This window comes from Micropterus salmoides, unplaced genomic scaffold, assembly GCF_014851395.1.
Source record: "Micropterus salmoides isolate LMB-PRFRI ecotype aquatic unplaced genomic scaffold, ASM1485139v1 Ms_hic_scaffold_1, whole genome shotgun sequence".
In the NCBI taxonomy this organism is placed as follows: domain Eukaryota; kingdom Metazoa; phylum Chordata; class Actinopteri; order Centrarchiformes; family Centrarchidae; genus Micropterus; species Micropterus salmoides.
The window spans coordinates 29042328-29059812 of NW_024040040.1; the positions used below are offsets into that span (position 1 = coordinate 29042328).

Consider the following 17485-nt stretch of genomic DNA (forward strand, 5'->3'; position numbering starts at 1 on the left):
AAGTAGAGGATGTTTACTGATGCTTTACTGCTATACAGACTTAACTTTGGGGTGGGGGTCAATTATTATGTGAAGATATGAAGTTTTATGGGCTGGGCTAAGCCCCCAATGTTTCAACATCCTAAAAACGCCCCTAGTTGACAGGAACTACTTTTCCTTCCGCCTGTCAAAGTCATGCTTGCTCTACGGCTCTGTGACGGAGCTTCTTTGAAGTGAGCCGCAATACTGAATATGGCTAAATGTGAAAGCAGTCACGCCTGGCTGTGAAGGTAATAATGTTGCTATGTGTGTGAAAAGAGAAATACTTTGGCAACACCGCAAACTTTGCTAAACATCTGAGATTAAGTCAAAATAATTGGATGATGTTATGAAGCGGCAGTTCTGAGCAGGATATTTTTATTATAATTAAAGAATATGACAGTAGTTTGATGTCTTGTCATTATGCAGCTATTATTTTGAATTGGTAAGACTACAGCCTACTCCCTATTTCTCTCATGAATACAGAAACGGGAGGGGGAGGTCACATTAAACACATAAAATATGTAAAAAGTATTGGTATTTGTATTGGCAATACCAGCCTGGGTATTACTTGGTATTGGATCGGATAGGAATTAAGTGGTATCGCACATGCCTAATATCTTGGAAAAATATATATAAAAAAAGCTAGAAAAAGACTCCATGGCTTAGTGAAAGGTCATGTGTCTAATTCAGTTGCAGTGTGGAGTAAATATTGATTAAATAAAAAGTAAAAATATATTTTTGTATTCACTGAAGTTTCGTAGGCTGCGTAACTTACTTAAGTTACGTGAAGTCATTAACGTTAGCTACATAGTGTTAGCTACGCTACCAGCTTTAGCTAGCTAACAACGTTAGTGTTAAACCCTTACGGCCGATGTGCTAGCAGAGAGGGTTAACCTCCTTTGTTTTGCCCTTAGGTCTATTCGTTGCCCTTAGAGTTTGATAGCACTGCATGAAACAATGTTGACTTGTACTTCTGCTCCTCCACATGAATTGACTTTGAAACCAATTTTTGGTTTTGCCACACACAAGAAACTTACTGGTGATGTAACATATCACAAAACTCAACGTTCAGATCAATCTGTGGTCTTGTTAGGGTAAAATTTATTTTAAAATGCGCTACTTTGGCTCTGATATATCTGCCTCTCTCTGTCTGTAGGTAATCACCACCCTGGAGTCTTGCTAAATATCCTGCCCACGGCACATCTGATTGGTTACAAGTCGTGAAGAATAGCCTATCAACACTCTGTGTGTGAACATCACAATCTGATGATCTGTTTCTATGATGACAAGCAGCCCAGTGTCGCTGTTACACCAGTGAACATGCACGAACACACAGCTACGGGGTTTCACTCAGGGACACTCTTGAAAGTGACGGCTTTTAAATTAGTTGCTCTTCGCTTACCCACTCACTGTGCTTCAGAGTTAAACACAGCTTGCATCTGTCCTTTCTATCTTTACACTGCAATCTGCATCACATTATCACGTTATGTATTTAATACTTTAATAATAATAAACAGTGGGAGAAAACTTTTTCTAATACTGAGATGCTTTGCAATCAATCCACAGTTCACCTGCGGTCCCCCCCTCTGTTTTTTTTTCACAAATCAGTTGATAGTCACTTTTTCTACAAAACAGGCCTCAGTGGTAGGGAGAGAACATTTTGACCTTGTTGAGCTGGTGGAGACTTGTCTTTGAGAAAGCATCTGAACAGACTCTACTCTCCTCCTGAAACATTTGACTGAAAGAGGTCATAGACCATCGCTTGCCAAGCTATCAGCCAAGGGTCACCAACTTGGGGAACATGTTGGAAAATGGTCCCCTCTTGGTACCAAATAGTTATGTTGCTGTCTGCTGTGCCTCCTCCACACCAAAAATGACGTGCTCCTTCTTGGATAATAATAATGTAATAATGCAATAAAGTATAATAAATATTCATGGCTTCACTGACCTCTGCATTCAAAGACTTAAAGAAGGCTCTCACATCAGCACCAGACAATCATCTGCCTTTTGGAGACAAACCAGTTTACCATGCACATGTTGGTTAAAAAATATGGCTCTCATTACTGCTCTCTATATATAAGCTGCCTCCTCACTCTAATTGGGAAATTCAGCGCTGTGATGGACTGAATTGTAAAAAAATGTTTTTTTCAAATTTGAACAGCACATTCATGACACTTCTATCACCAAACACAGGACAGGAACTCATGTCCTTACCTAAGGTTGAAAGTCACCTTAACGCTTCAAGTAAGGCCATGCTAGCTGAGCATAAAGAGGTGCACGAAGTTAAGACTCTAGCGATACAAATCCATATGGATCTAGATTTCCTAATGGCAGCCCAAAGATTGGTAAGAGATTCTAATGCGATATAAATGAGGTATCATGATTTACAAGTTAAAGAATTGGTTTCTCCAGGATTACCATTTGATGACTAAATGTCAGAGGAAAAATGAATGAATACAAATGTGTGTGTTATATAAAAATTAATGTCTTAATACCCATGTGATGGAATAACACACACTGTTAAAAAAATGAAGGGAACACTTAATCATCACAGTATAACATTGTGTCAAAAAAGGCACAGTTAGGAAGCAAGAGCAATTGTGAATCAGTGTCACCTGTTTTGGTGCAAATGAAAGTAACAACAGGTGGATTGCAAGACAACCCCTGAAAAAGGGAATGGTTTTGCAGGTGGTGGCCACAGACAATTGCTCTCTCCTTATCCTTCCTGAATGATGCTAGTGTCCTTGTCACTACTGGTAGCATGAGGCGGTATCTGCAGCCCATTCAATGGGGGTCCAGCTCCTCCAGGATGGCCCATCCATACGTGCCAACGCAAGGTTTGCTGTGTCTTCCAGCACAGTCTCAAGAGACATCACATGAGGAGAGCTAGACAAGGCTGTAGAAGGGCATCAACCCAGCAGCAGAACCAATATCTGCTGGAACAGGAGGAGCACTGCCTGAGCCCTACAAAATGACCTCTACTGGTGTGCATGTTTCTGTCCAACCTGCCAGAAACTGACTCTGTGAGGGTGGCATGAGACCACAACGTCCTCTAGAAGGATCTGTTCTCACAGCCAAGCACTGTGCAGCTTGATTGGCATTCACCAGAGAACACCAGAATTGGCAGGTCCACCATTGGCACCCTGTACTCTTCACAAATGAGAGCAGGTTCACACTGAACACATGTGACAGACGTGAAAGAGTCTGGAGACGCCACGGAGAACACTGTGCTGCCTCAACATCATCCAGCATGACTGGTTTGGTGGTGGGTCAGTGATGGTCTGGGGAGGCAGATCCTTGGAGGGTCGCACAGACCTCCACTGGCACCCTAACTGCTGTTAGGTACCATGATGAAGTCCTCAGAGCCATTGTCAAACCTTACAATGGTGCAGTGGGCCCTAGGTTCCTCTTGGTACAGGGCAATGCCTGGCTATATATATATATTTATAATGTTTATTATATCTTAGTGCTGTTAGATTTCATTAGATGTTAAGTGCATCCAATGCAGTATGAGTCAGTCTCAGTCCCTGTCTTGTCTATTTTTACTGCATGGTGATTTCTGTCTCTGTGGTGGGTGAAGAAGTGACTATCACTGCCTCTTCTTTTAAAGATTTCTCCTGTCGGTCATGTCGGCCTCTTTTATTCTGAAGGACTGAAACCAAAAGCTGAGGTTTATCACCATTGGTTTAGAATGCTGAAACCTTTCTCTACAAACACTGGACATGCTTGTACGTACTACTTGTTTTTACTTGACTATTTGTCTCTTTTGTCATGTTCCTAGATCTCATTTATCCAGCTATGATGTTTCACAGGTCAGCTTTATTTTGTGAGGAAAAGAAGAGAAGAGACAGAGCCTGTTAAGAAGTGATGAATGGTATGTTACCTTAAATAAGAATAATCCCAATAAATTCAGTGCAGTGAGGTAGATTATACAGATTTTAAAATAATTGGAAAAAGATCACTGGAAGTCGATCAGTACTTAATAACCAAAGAATACATGAACATGTATGACCTCACGCAAGCACGTTTGCATTATCTTTTTCTGTGAGGTTTGCTCGTCCGAGTAATCCAAGTAGGGTTCCTTAAACTTGCTTAAAGTTGTAAATCACTTGTTTCAGCTTGATAAATACCACTATTTGAGCCCGAATCTCACTAGGTAAGTGCTAGTGAGATTTCATCATTAGCATAATCAACAGCCCTAAAAGTGCCATTTAAGGCTACCTGTTCTGCCTTCTGTTACGCGTCTTTCTAACATAAAGCTGTTCGTAACTAACAGGGGCATAGCACAAAATTCTGGGCCCTTTATACAAACAGTCCTTGTGGGCCCCCTTCCTGTCTTGGTCCCTGGTCCACTTTGAAGCCCTTGGTAACTAACATGATAGGGGACATGACAGGCTCAGAGTTATTAGACCCTGCAACATGCTCTATCCATCAGGTCTGAAATTGCTTTTAAACTAAACTAAAACTAAAATTATGTCTTTTTCCCCCAGGGCAAACAACCCCTCTCCATCATGATCCTGGATGGAGTGTCTATTCAGTCCGTTGATTATTACAAATACTTGGATACTTGTCCAAATTTGGTTGGACAGAAACCTATATTTTAAAAGACATATTGACTTTCTTGCAAAGAAATTAAAATTCACACTGGGCTTTCTGTATAGACTAAAGTCTTGTTTATCCATGGCTTCAAGAAAACACTTAGTTGCTGCCCAATTTCTGTTACAGATTGATCAAGGGGATACTATTTATGGGTTTGTCCATGCTTGACCCCCTGTTTTCACTCAGCTCTGAGATATGTCACTAACTCTACCTTCAGGACACATCATTGTATATTATTCAGCTAGTTGGAACGGTCATCCCTTCCTCAGCACAAACATCAACACTGATACAATTAAATCTATAAGATTAGTTTAGGCAAACTTCCAATTTCCCTAAACCTGGAATTTTTAACTTTGCAAAGCAGTTATAATCTTAGGGCACACAAATGGCCCAAGTTTAAAGTCTCTGCTATCAGAAAAGAGGCTGGTAAATCAAGCCTGTTCTACTATGGCCCTTGTTCTTGGAATGATGTGCAGGCCAAGCTCAAACTTAAGTCCCTTGTCTCTTTAAATGATTTTAAACACAGAATCAAGGAAGTGGTCACTGTTAGCTGTGTCTGCTATGCCAAATATACATATGATCAAAAAATGCTGCCGTGCCTATTAACTATACTGTGTAGGGCATTTCACATTCATTGTTGTTTTTGTCTTTTGCTGTGTTGTGCTTTGATGTTGTACCTTATGATGTTGTTGTTTTGCTGTTGTTGTGGTCTTTTTATAGATCTTCTATTTGACCCTATCTTGACTTATCTCAATGTGACTTCCTAGTTAGTTAAAGGTCATACAGTAGGTGAATTGCACTATATGGTGTAACAGGATGATTGTGGACAGACACCCGTATAAAGACCCTGAAGCAGTCATTATATAATTTATTTTAGTTCATTTCTGTTTCTTCTACTTAACTTATTCTTAACTCCAATTTTATACAGATTCAGGCATTATAAATCTTAAGTCACACAAACGTTCTGCAGAAATACGAAAGGTTAGAAACTCAAAATAGGAGAAAATTGGTGAATGCAACATATTCTCTGAAATCACTCCTAATTGCCACAGAACACGTCTGTTCATACAAATGCTTCTTGTATGAGGTAAACTATTATAAGCAAAATGAAGCAAATGACAATAATGATTAGGGCTAGGAATGCACTGTACACTGTGATTAGTTGTGTTTTTTAAACCTTGTCACAGGTGAGTTTTCAGATGGCTAGATGCTGCAGGCTGAGGCTTTCTGCCAAACTCTCTGCTGTGCAGATGCACATCCATCTTTGTGGCATAATAGTAATTGTTATTATTATTATTATATAATATAGTTTACCGACAACAGTTTAACCTAATGAACTGTAACACACTTCAGTCTTCAAACATGTTTTGTCTTCACACAGTGGAGCTTAGAAACTATATGGGCACCCTCTTGTCTTTTACATCACTCACATGCTGGATGATTGAGGTAATTAGGGATTTGTGGATGTGTTTGTTTCTACATTATTTAGTTACTCAGAATATCCTGGAAGCAGTTATTATGAACAATAGGACAATAATACATCTTGCAATTTGCAAGAATAAAGTAAACTGGAGGTGAGCACTATTTAGTTGCATCTTAAACTGTGAGCAGTACTGTAGGTTGACTGTTTTAATCATAAGTTTATTTGTTCAATCCCCAGGCCAGACGGTTCTATCTGGGCAGGGACATAAATGAGTACTACTTGCTGCTTTCCAAATAACATCTCCTAGAAGTTATGGTCACATACAACTTTTTAAAATTTTAAAGAAATGTCTCCATGATATTATCTTATCCCAACATAATGACTAAACATTTATACTGTAAAATATCAATACAATATAGCATTGGTTTATGAAAGTTCGTACTAAATGGAGACGTATGGCTCACTAAATATTTATATAAATGGATTGCCGATGGAGCTGTTGACTGACGCAACTAACCAAATTAACTTGTCTACCAGTTCTGACAACTATATCTGACCCGTTAATAAGAATATATGGAATATGGTCAACATGGTAGTGGAATTGTTCATTTCTCACTCATTCTAAACAACATGAATATTCTTTAATTTGAAACACACACATATCGCCATGTATACTGATGTAAATAAAGCCAGGAGGAAAATGATACTTTCTTCCACGTTAATTAGATCAGTTCTCCCACACAGCTCTTAGATCAGCTGGTCATGTTACTGTTATAATATGGTGATTGGTCAGAATGTGTTGTTATTTGTGTTTTTATAACAATATAACATCATAACAGAAGTTGTCTGAGTGGCTGTTCAAAATGTGCGTTTGCACAATAAATCTTCATCCAACACACAGTCACAATGGAGTCTCCCATAGTTAGTTACACTATTAGACACAGTAGAGTTTTACAGCATGACATGTGCAACAGTGTCATATTATATATTCCAAATTACAGTATCTATAAAATGTATTACATAGTTGAATGGAAGAAGATGTGTTTTGATTACTGTTGATAAATCAGACTACAGACCAACAAAGTAAGAATCACCTGGTTTAGTGACAGTTTGTTTATAATGTAAATAATTAAATAACTTCATAACTTTACCTGCTTCTTCATACTGATACGTTAGCATCAGAGCTTATAACATTTTTCACCAGAGATACAGTTGTAAGATAATTACCACTGTATGTAACTTTTCTCCAAAGATGCTCTTTTGAATCTGATTTCTGTGGTGGTGTCGGGTGACATGACTAAAACATCCCAACTCTGAGAAATATTTTGTAGGCTGCATGAACCGATCATGACCAAGACTTTTGACTAGCATTCAGGATAGTTAGCAAGAGCAATTGTAAGTTAAGAGACAAAACGGGAAATGAAACAAACGACAACATGGGCAGACCACATGAGGTCAGTAGTGACCTATTTAAACATCACTACAATCTTTACCAGCTTAGACATTCCTTAGCTTTAAATGGGGCAACCTGTTTACGTTAATAACTGGTTTAAATCTAGCCAGTAGTTACTAAGAACATTTAACATATAGGGCTCAGTTCTCCTCCAGGCACAAAGTCAGTGCGGGGGCAAAGCAGTTTTAATGCAATTTTCTTTGGGCCTGTACCTGTGCGATGAAGTGGGAAGAGGGGCTCAGCTGAGGCTGTGTTTATGTTTATTTGGTTGCTCAGTGCAATTTTAGTGCTCATTTTGACATGACATTGCTTTTGGGTTAAAATCTGCTCATACCCCCTCTTATGACAAAGCAAACGCAGGGGAATCACAAATCACAAAACACCTTTCATTTACGTGAAGGTGGGCCTCTTTCACTTTTTTAATCTACTGCAGGATGATATGCATATCAAAATACAATTTTTAATGTGACTGAGGAAGAGTCTTGCTATTAACAAGACAACAGCGAGTTTTCTGTCCAGTGACCTGGAGTTCCATACATATGTCAATACTGACATTCTGTTTAATGACTGAGTTTCCTACAACAACTTGTATAATGTCAGCTCTTTTCCGTGCAGTTGAACAGACACATATACACATCACACAGCAGCCTGATTGATATGTGTTTCATCTACGGTCTCTGATTTGAGAGAGAAACTGTGCATGGTTTTACACAGGGATGGCACAGCAACAGGATCAGTGTTTCACTAAACATTATACTGGAAACCTTTACACACAGACTCCAAGTTTAACAGTAAAATCACTTGGAGTCATGCAGCTGTGTCAAAAGAGTTTTCCGTTTTGTTAATTCCAATCATGTTTATAAATATTTGAAGTTTGGAAGAATATCTTGTGGTTTGGAAGAGTTTTAATATAATCAGTAACACCATAAACTGATCCATCCTATGTGCCCTGAACAAATAAACCATGTTACTCCAAATATTTCAGATCACACCTCTTCCTTTCAGACTGCAACTGAGATAGCGTTTGTATTCCCCAAATGCCTGTGGCAAAACCTTTTGCAAGCACTGGTTTCTCGTTTATGCCTGTTGTTGCTAATTTGCATCATACCTACCTGAATTTATATCTTTTCTATGTTCTATAGAGAAATTAACAATTACCACTTAATTTAACATCAACCTGAAAGTAAATGAAAACAGAAATAATTTTAAATTTTCATTTCAATTCAGGCATCAAGGGGTTAAATCAAGTTTACACGTGTGGTTGTTTTTACCCTCACGGGTCCAGTGAGCAAACCTATACTAAAACTGAACTGATATGTTACCAGCAATTATCATTCATCAAATCTAGATGCGATCCTGCTCGTTAATATAAGAGCTGACCAGACCAACGATGACAGCTGCTGCTGTGGAGCAAAGACAAATCTCTGGGCACAGACATCATTTTCAAACAGGTCAATCAGGTGTGTCACGTGGATTTTGAAAGCAAACACACAGACTGCTCAGTCTACACTTCATATTGGGGGGTGGCGATGGTACAGAGGATAAGACCAGGGTTCAATTCCCCACTGTGACACACCCATCAATGTGTCCCTGAGCAAGACACTTAACCCCTACTTGCTCCTGAGGTGTGCGACCTTCTGACATGTACAGCAATGGTATGTCACTTTAAAAAAAGCACCAGCTAAATGATTAAATGTAAAATGTAATGTAAAAACAGAAATTCCTAAAATAACTCCAAACACTCAGGCGCAGGAGAGGTATATGTAGACACAAACACATGCTGAAAACGTAAACACTGAAAATGTTCACACCCCACCAACAGCACACAGAGTTGGAAATAGGCTACTTGTGTGTGGGTATCTCAGTTTATGTGTGTAAAATACACATGGCACATGTAAAAAATCCATGGTCAAAATCCATGTATTATGAGATCATATTTCTAAGATCAGCCAATCATTGCATATTGATGATCATAAAATAAAGTATTGTAGGTTTCCTGAAAAAGCAGACAAAGGAATGAAGTGTGTCAAATAAATCATGGTGATGAGCACTAACGAAATGACGTGCAATAAATCTCTCTCCAATAAATAAATATCGCTTTAGGCATGTTGAACTAAATATTGTTCCAAAATCTGTGAACGCATGATTAATTGTGCATATGGTTGCCTAGATAGACAATCTGTCACTACAAGGCACATCTCTCACACACAAATCCCTGTTTTATAATGATCGCCATGATTTTATTTTGAAAGTTGGGACAGGAAGTTTCTATGTGGTTTCTATCTGCACTTTGACACGTTTTTCAGGAGGGTGGCAAAATAGCACACCTATAAAGATCAGGCAGCAACACGGTGTGGACAATAGCAATGGCAGGCAAACGTATTTTTGAGGAGGCTTTGAGGTCCACTGAAATTACTTTACACACACACTCAGATACCCACACACATGTAGCCTGTATCCCGCTCTGTGGGAAGTTGGTGGGGTGTGAACATTTTCAGTGTGTATGTGCACATTATCAATGTGCATGTATTTCAGTGTTTTCAGTGTCTGTATTTCAGTGTTTGAAGTGCACGCGATGCAATGAGACTAGAGACAAGAGGAGAGGAAAATATCACAATAAAACAGGAAGCAGAGAATGGATTAATAAGTTACAAGACAAAAACATAATCAAATACAGAGAAAGGGTAAACACAAATGAAAACAGGAAATTCAAAAACAAACACACAGTGGAATTAAAACACGTCACCCTCAGGGTCACTGGCAGATCTAAAAGTAGAATGGACTCTGTTCTTGCACTGTCTCCTTTTGTCTCAGCTAAGACAGCTATGTTGATAGGAATGGCTGTTACCTTGGAGATATGGTGTGTTTGGGGTACGTCTTCAATCTTAGCTGTTTACAGACTGACTGTCTCTGCTGAAATGCAACACATGTGCCCTCCAGATCCTAACATGACTTTGATAATGCGTTTGATTCTAGCTTCATGTAGGATGGCTATACATATTTAGGCCAGCAAAGAATGGCATTGTATGGAATATATTGTAGAGTCTATAGGATAGCAAAGGGATAAATATTGTAGATCAAGAGGCAATCTCCTGATTTGGTATTACACTGCATTCATACTCTGTACTGCTGATACTGTCTCCCTGGCTGAGCGTCATTAAACAATGCAGTGTCAAACACCCTGAGTGACAGCATCGGATTGATGCGGTCATATAAAAATATAAACGTCTTCATCAATATTACATACAGTATTTAACTATTTATTTCTGTCATCGTGGTGCACATTAAATAAAACCCACACTAACTGCCTGTGGCTGCAGATTTGAGAGGACATTGTGATTTCCTGAAGGGGCATCTTTCCATTTGTTAAGCTATTGCAGTCCTTGTGACTGGCAGAGCTGTTTCAGACAGATGAGACCAGTGATGTGATTGGCTGAGTGTATCTATTAATCACAGCACCCTCCAATTTATATACCAATTCACCCAGCCCTTATGTACTTTGCGCTTCTGCACGTACATTAACCAAAGTAGCAGGCACACTTGGAGATACAGTACCTATGCAGTCCGTGCACCCAAGACCTTAAAGGTTAAATGTCCACCTAGCTTGTAGCTTGTAATGCAGGCTCTTCTGTACAAAGTGTTTAGTCTTCAAGGCCAAGCTTAGAGAGCCCCGACATGTCTTCTCAGATTTGACAAGCTTCTCCAGAGCCACAGCAGACATTATACAAGTGTTTTACTATTACAAAAGGGAAGCAATGTGGTCATAAAAGCTGGTAAAATACTATAAACCTGAAGAGACAAGGGCTCACCACAAAGTAATTGAGGTTAGGTAGGCTGAGGTAGGTTAATGAAATGTTTTTCTTTTAAGCTAGAATAAGTAAGGTGGTGTAGTGTGTTGTAGATCATACGACCTGTTCTTAATGTAGATAATGATAGTCAAATAAGATAACTTACAAGGGCACAGCACAAAGAATAAATTTTAAAAAAGCAGACAAAATGATGCATGGCATTACGCCACCACTTCATTCAGACAGGAATCCAATTAAAAATAAAAGTCAGTATGCTGAGTCTTCTATACCATACAGTCTCCCAAGCTTGGTCCACATCCATGCCCATGTTGTACTGAAGCAGCACACTACATGTTAGACCCCGTCTGTCTGAATGAAAAGATCCAGACTTAATGACATCAGTGTAATAAACACCGATCACAAGAGAAACTCCAAGGGCACACAACTGTGTGTTGTACGCTATGCCAGGATGACTGGGTTGTCTTCAGTTATTCACAGTAATGTGTGTGTGTGTGTGTGTGTGTGTGTGTGTGTGTGTGTGTGTGTGTGTGTGTGTGTGTGTGAGTGTGGGTGTGTGGTAGTAGACAGGTAGGCATGCGAGCAACTGAAACAGACACAGAGGTGGACAGACAGTCCTACATGTAGCCAGAGCAGGGTTACTGTGTGGAAACGCTCGGCCTGCACCGTCAGCTTCACACCAGCTACTGCAGCGGGAATCACTGCTTAAAATTCAACATGCACTGCTGCCCCGTTGGCTGCGTTTTAGAAACCCTTTCCACAATCAGGTTGTAATTGGCAGAGCTAATGAAAGGAAAGTGAAACATAGCACAAGCACCATTCATTCAGGGGCCAGGGAGTTATTACGGTGAGGAGGTCTCTGCAGTCGACATTAAGTCGGATCCTTTTATGTTGTGATTATTATTATTATTTATGTCTAAACAAAGATCTGGCAAAAGCCATGAAAATATATGCAGGTGCTTTATGTAAAATAATCACATCAGGGAGCATTCAATATTCCTTAATAACTCAAGAGGCTGATCAAATAATTGCTGAATCAATCCAGATACATAGGTAGCTATCACATTTGATCCTTTCGACTGAGCTATGACATGGCCATTTTAAATGTGATCTTGTAATTTTGAGAATTTTATCATGGACCTAAGATCAGGCAAAGGTCAGCTGTAATCTAAGAGGAAACTGTGTCTTAAAGCTGCAGTAATCCATATTTATTTATTAACTGGATCAAAAGGCATGGATATGTAAACTCTGAAAGATGAGCCTCCTTTAGCTCATTGTTTTGAAAAAGTCCTGTTAAACCCACTGTACACTATCTTGCCAGCATCAAACAGCAGCAACACTTATTAGTATAAAGAAGAACAATGCATGTTGGCTAATTTTTAAAAACTTATTAAATGTTTTTGCTTCATACCTCTCTTAGTGAAATGGTTTCTGTAATGTGATTTGTGATGACCCTGATGCAGGCCACAAGCTGAAACGTGATGGTCTGACAAGTAAGTGTAGCTGAAGTTCTGACCTCTTCAGACTTCCAATCAAATCAAATGAAATCAATACAAATAAACAGGTGGGTTTCACATTTGATCTTGTGTGAGTTAGGAGAAGGCAGCGTGTATACCATTTTAAATTTAAATGGTCGTGTCTGACTTTATATCATGGATCAAAGATCAGGCCAATATCAGTAGTAAGAAGATGCATGAAAAAACAAAATCAGAATGAGCTTAACATTCATTTTGAAATGACAGCTAATGATTAATCAGATTGACCAGGCAGGTTTCACATTTGATGTATGATGAATATGACATTTAAAATTTGGTGAAGCAAAGGTCAGCAGTAATAGACATGGGAGCTGCCCCCTGAAACAAAAATTGTTTTTTTGTGGGATCGTTTTGCTTTTATTAATACAAATAATCTAGAGTAGAGACTAACAAATATTCTCATTATCAGTTTTTTTTGTTAGGCTTTTGTTTTTCAGATTAATTGTTATATACAATGTCAAAAAAATGTGTATAAGTGTCTTATTTTGTCCAGCCAACAGTCCAGACCCCAAAGCTGTTCAGTTTACAGTTTAGAGTTGGGTGTTTTTAATTGACAAATGGCCTAAATAATTATACATTATACATACATCAGTTTCAAATCAGCATCAAATTGCTGGTTGACTACTTGATTAATCTGATGTAGTAATCATATGATGATAGTCCAGAGATGACACAAAACCAGAATGGATGTGGCTTCTATTTGAAAGCATCTACAGATAAAGGATGTTTGATTGCTTAGGCTAGTGATCTTCAGTGTGTTCACTGACCATCAGTGAACCTGCAGGTCTGATGGGTGAAGTCTGCTGGTGAAGTTTGTACTCACCATCAGTGTGGGCAGCCCGGCCACCACGGCGTACAGCAGGACGGGCGGGACGGCGCTGTTGTCCTCGGGTCCCAGGTAGGGTTTGGTGTAGGTGGTGTCGTAGCAGAAAAACCCCTGCACGTGCACAGTGAAGGTGTCGGTGTACTCGAAGTAGTAGGCCAGCATGATGGTCCCGGCCATGATCACCAGCTGGAAATACAGCATGATGCAAACGGAGAGCGAAAGACATTTAATTAGAACAAACGTGTCTTTTCTCTCTCTCTCTCCCGCTCTCTCTCCTACCCAGCCTCCTCCTCCTCCCCGGCAGTACCGACTCCCGCTGACCGGCTCATAACGGCTCGGCTGCACGCGATGAGCCGCTCTCTAATCGTGGTGGAGGCTCAGCTCGCCCTCTGCTCGCTGCTGCTGAGACTGCAGACTGTGTGTGAGAGAGTGAGAGCAAGAGAGAAAGAAAGAAAGAGGGAGGGAGTGTGTGTGAGGGTGTGTATGTAAGAGATGAGGAGTCTCTCTCTCTCCGTATCTCTCTTTCTCTCTGTGTGTGAGAGAAAGAGAGATACAGATTAGAGTGACATGTGGGCAATAGAAGGATTGACAGCTCCCTCCATCTTGTGCATGTGTGTGTTTGTGTGCGTTTGTGTGGGTGTAAATTGAACAGAACCACGAAATGCATTGCCATGTTTAACCAAATCAGGAACAGACAGGAGAAAAGCAGAAGGGGGAGAAGGAAAGGAGAAAAAAGAAAGAAAGAACAGAGAGATGGAGAGAGGGGGAGGGAGAGAGCTAATAAATATAATATGTGCTTTGGATTTAAGTAACAAATTGACTGAGGTGGAGAAAGGGTTTCTATGGTGTGCCACTGTAACATGTAGCAAGTTATTGCTTGTGGGCATTGAGGTGTTCAGATTCTTTACATAAGTAGCAAATACCACGCTGTAAAAATACCTAACATTATAATCCTTATAACCCATGTTTCACAGGCTGCATTTTTTTCTGCAATGGCCATTAAATCTATTTACATCATCATTATTATCTCTCTATGTAATAGTTGCCATTGCTACTGGCAGAGTCCGCTAATCCTGCACAGGAAATCACATACAAGCAAACAGGGAAACACAGAAAGGGATGCAATAAGGGGCTGTTCTGTAATTTAAGTGATAGACAGCTCCCTGTATGATCATTCTCTTCAGCTGTGTAAAAGGACAGGTTCACATTTTTCATGTCTGTCTTAAAATACAAGTACATTGAAACTGAAATCAGCCTGGCAGGTTCGAACCCAGAACTTTCTTTCTGTAAGGTGACAGTGATAACCACTGTTTTAAGGACAGACTTATTATTTTGTGGTGTTGTTTCCGGCAATCACACCCAAAGACACAATTTTAATGCTGGATAACACTGAATGATTTTCCCCCCAAGGTTTGTGTAGGCATTTGTGACCGAGGACTGAGGTTTCCTTCGGAGAGATAAGCCATCCGATAAAAGTAGTACAACTGCCTTACTTGAGACAGTATTTTGCTGGATAGTTTTTAAAATCCTACACATCATATATGAATGAAAGTTCATTCTTGACCTCAGGATTAGTAGCTTCACAAAATAATAGCTCATGTCAACTGCCATCCCTAATGTTTTGTCACATTATTAAGCCTCTTGTACTGTATCAATCATTCTGAATGGCTCTGTATGTAATCCAAATAGCTTACATTTTCTACATATGTACTGTGTGTGGAAAGTAAAATCAACAACTCTAAGTGTTGTGTATAATGTTCCCTGCCAGACTTTCAGGTAAGTGCCAGAGACCATTATCCATGCACCCTGCAAACCCCTCGAATGTCTAGTGAGCCTTATTCAAATGCATCCATTACATTTTTATGTTGACTTTTTGCCATACTTCCAAAAGGTACTTTTCTGTCTCACTGTGCTTACCTTCTTTTGTCATAACTCTTCATACATTTCCACTTCCTGTCATGCTGGAATGCTTGTGTTATGTTAAATACCCACTGCTGGCTCTGTGGTTATTTATATTATCTTTTTTCTTTATTTATTTCCCCTCTATTTGCTGCAGTGACCCCATTTCCCCACATGGATCATTGAAGCCTCATCCTCTTTCATTTTCCACACCCTCTCCGTCTCTTTCTCCAACACCAGAAACCTATTTATCTGCTCCACTGACATGCTGAAACCCATAAGTGAAGGATGTCAGAGGAGACAGAGAGATGGATGAAGATGGAGAGACGGATGAAGATGGAGGTACAGATGCCGAGGGTGCATGGAGTCAGGTGGGTACATGCTGACAGCTCTGAGTTATGGTTGCGATTACTGTGTCACTCTGTCATCCCTCCCCATTTCAATACTAACCAGGCCTAATCTACAGTATATGCTGCTCGCTTCATGTTCAATGTTTTTCCTACATAATAATGTCATCAGAAAGTGGTTAATTACAGCCTGTATACATTATGAATCCAGTGGTATCAGTCTGACATGGTTGTATAATTAACAATAAACCTTGATGTTCAGGACACAAGTATGATGGCGCTGGGGTGTGACCCTCCCTGGAGCTAATATTTTTCCTTAAGCAAAAAGCTCCAGCTCTGAAACAAAAATAAGACACTAACTAGTCTAGCCAATGAGCAAACAGCACGGAGGGAGTGAGAGTTATCACCAAAACAAACAGCTAATTTCTTAAGCAAAATGCAAATCCTCCTTACAAATAGTTGCATCATCACACAAGCTGTATGCTCGCACTTCAGCAGAATATGGGTGTATGACAGCCACCCTCCTACACATCTACACATCACACATCCAGTAAAATTAGAACTGTTGATTTATTTATTTTTCAGAATGTAACAGGGTCTGACGGCTCTCCTCGCGGCGCACGTTCACTGTGAATGCACGCCACCATGCAGAGACACGCTGAGAGTCTGAAATGCATTATAAAAGGCAGTATAGAGCTCTAATGTTACAGTTTAAATGGCCTACAAGCTATAGTCATGCATGCACCGCATCTAAAGGGCGTTTAAGGTGGGGTGTGAGGTTATTGTAGGGGTGGGGGATACCAAGTTCAGCAATTAGCGTAGTTTTGGGGGGCATTCAAGTGGATTCACCAGACTGAGTGGAAAACAGATGATATGATAATCAATATAACTACATATCTTCCTAAAAAATCATTGAATAGTTGCATTTTCTTCTTAGATAATTATTGTAATCACTGAGAAAAGACACAAGAAATTTGCAAAGATAAATGCATCGTCCGTGAACATGTGTTATGAGCATGCACTAAATGATCAGCTATTTCATCAGCAACCTCTGTGCGGATCAGCCAAGGTTTAGTTACAACTTTGGAGAAATGAAAGATGGAAAGCAATGGGTTGACAGTTGACTACTGAATTTAAAATGTTGATTAACTGGGCATCCTGAGCGTAATAACCATCAAATATTCAGCCAAGCCAGAGTATAAATAGTATTTTATTAGTGCTGGGCAACGATTAAAATTTCTAATCGCATGATTTTCTTGCGATTAACAGGAGGGAATTTGCATGGCAGAGCATCCCCGCAAAACTAGATGTAGGCCTATAAGGTAAAGTTATGTAGCCTATAATTTTAACTTAAGTTAAATAGGTTACAGCTGTGTGGCGCACAGAAGCTGTTTCCATAGTTACTCTCAATAGAGTGCCTGTCATTTACTTGTGGAGCGCTTGTCCTCTTCTCCCACACGCTGCATCCAAGTAGTTTGCCGAAGCCTCCTTCCACTGCTTGCAGGCTGATCTACATCCCACCCTTCCTGTGACCCATGGTTTGACTGTGTGTGTATTCAGAGCCAGTGATCAACAG

The 17485-nt window shown here is 39.8% G+C and overlaps 1 protein-coding gene across 3 annotated transcripts in view; it reads right to left on the reverse strand.

The window, feature by feature from the left end:
* The window catches only part of plppr5b (phospholipid phosphatase related 5b), a 160710-nt gene that overhangs the window by 94196 nt on the left and 49029 nt on the right, over nt 1-17485 (reverse strand). The window contains exon 3 of one of the 3 annotated variants that reach the window (XM_038723401.1): nt 13661-13849. In XM_038723401.1, coding sequence (XP_038579329.1) covers nt 13661-13849 — 189 coding nt within the window. Of the gene's footprint in view, nt 1-13660; nt 14092-17485 lie in introns of those variants that run through there. The other 2 variants (XM_038723409.1, XM_038723417.1) reach the window with 2 other exon arrangements.